The following is a 1,724-nucleotide window of genomic DNA, read 5'->3' on the forward strand; positions in this document are numbered from 1 at the left end:
GGAGTTTTTCCTCTCCACTGTCGCTACAAGCATGATTAGTGTGAGGGATTGCTGAAGAGTCAATGAGTCGATGCAATCAGCTGGTTTACAATACATGAAGAAACATAAATGGTTAAACTCCAGAGGTTGGAGGTCCAGGAGGATTGATCGTTATGAACGGAGATAAGATCATTATTACTCCTTTCTTTACTGGCTGTGGAGAAATGGTTTATATATCCGTAAATTAACTGAAAATGTTAAAACCAGCAGGCCAAAAATATGTGATTTTATATCCTTACTGTAGTTTTCACCACAAACCTTGAATAAAAAAACTGTTTATATTCACTTCCAGCCGTTCATGTTTCAGGGATGACCATTGCTGCGTAGTCTGACGGAGCTACACAGCAATGCCCCCTGCAGGAAATCATCCTCAAAGTCAATCAGTGCTAAACGCCACCACCTCTTAGGCTCGATCTTCTGTCGGATCTGATGCCTAATCAGATTTGGTGTGTTTGGGGTTTAAACCGCTGCTCAAACCCTCTGGGTGGAAGCATGCAGTCATAGCAACCGTTTGTTTCTCACTCTGCCGTCCATCCAGAGCAGCGTCCTCCTGCTGGGTCCGCCTGGCTCCACATCAAGCAGCTCTGTCCTCAAACAGAAAACGAGGTCTGGGTCCCAAACAGCCTGGCCGGGTCCATCTGTGGCCCTCAGTGGGCTTGTTTGGCCCCTGATGGAGCCCATGTCTCCATAGCAACAGCTCCACAGACCATCATATCTAGAAGAACACCAATTTTTTTCTTTTTCTGCTCAGAACCTCCAGACCCATTCTAGCTGGAACCACGGTTCCAATAGCAGAACCTCCTGAACTTCTCCACCTGCTTCTCTCTCTCAGGTATGTCCACAACCACAATACCTACACCAACAACGAGAACTGCTCCTCATTGTCATGGCAACGCCAGCACGAGCCGCGGACCTTCGGGGTCTTCCTCAACAACACGGGATACAGAACAGGTGGGCCATCGGGTCCTGTTTGGACCTTCCTTCAGAACTATGAATAGAACCAGACCTCCTCTGTTCGACCGGGTCCAGGCATACCAGGTCCAGGTAGACGGGGTCCAGGCGTAGCAGGTCCAGGTAGACCAGGTAGACTGGGTCCAGGTAGATTGGGTCCAGGTATATCGGCTCCTGTTTGGACCTTTCTTCAGAGCCATGAATAGAACCAGACCTACTCTGTTCGACCGTGTCCAGGCGTAGCACATCCAGGTAGACCAGGTAGACTGGGTCCAGGTAGATTGGGTCCAGATAGATCGTCTCCAAGCAGACTGGGTCCAGGTATATCGGCTCCTGTTTGGACCTTTCTTCAGAACCATGAATAGAACCAGACCTCCTCTTTTCTAGTTCTGCTCATTGGTCCAGAACCACAGCTGCAGTCTGAGCATCTTCCAACAGAACCATCATCAGTCTGATGTCTGTTCTGAGCGCTGAGTGGTTTAGAACCGGTGGAAGCAACCGTGTCCAGGTAGACAGTGTCCAGGTAGACTGGGTCCCGGTAGACCTGGTCCAGGCAGACCGTGTCCAAGTAGACTAGGTCCTGGTAGACAGGGTCCAGGTAGACTGGGTCCAGGCAGACCGTATCCAAGTAGACTAGGTCCAGGTAGACTGGGTCCAGGCAGACCGTGTCCAAGTAGACTAGGTCCAGGTAGACTGGGTCCAGGCAGACCGTGTCCAAGTAGACTAGGTCCAGG

At 50.4% G+C, this 1,724-nt stretch overlaps 1 protein-coding gene across 1 annotated transcript in view; it reads left to right on the plus strand.

Moving 5' to 3' along the window:
* The window catches only part of LOC107097406 (extracellular sulfatase Sulf-2-like), a 48,520-nt gene that overhangs the window by 3,410 nt on the left and 43,386 nt on the right, over positions 1-1,724 (plus strand). The window contains exon 3 of the mRNA XM_015394541.1: positions 872-990. Coding sequence (XP_015250027.1) covers positions 872-990 — 119 coding nt within the window. The remainder of the gene's footprint in view (positions 1-871; positions 991-1,724) is intronic.

Source organism: Cyprinodon variegatus, unplaced genomic scaffold, assembly GCF_000732505.1.
Source record: "Cyprinodon variegatus isolate N-32 unplaced genomic scaffold, C_variegatus-1.0 Scaffold692, whole genome shotgun sequence".
NCBI lineage: Eukaryota > Metazoa > Chordata > Actinopteri > Cyprinodontiformes > Cyprinodontidae > Cyprinodon > Cyprinodon variegatus.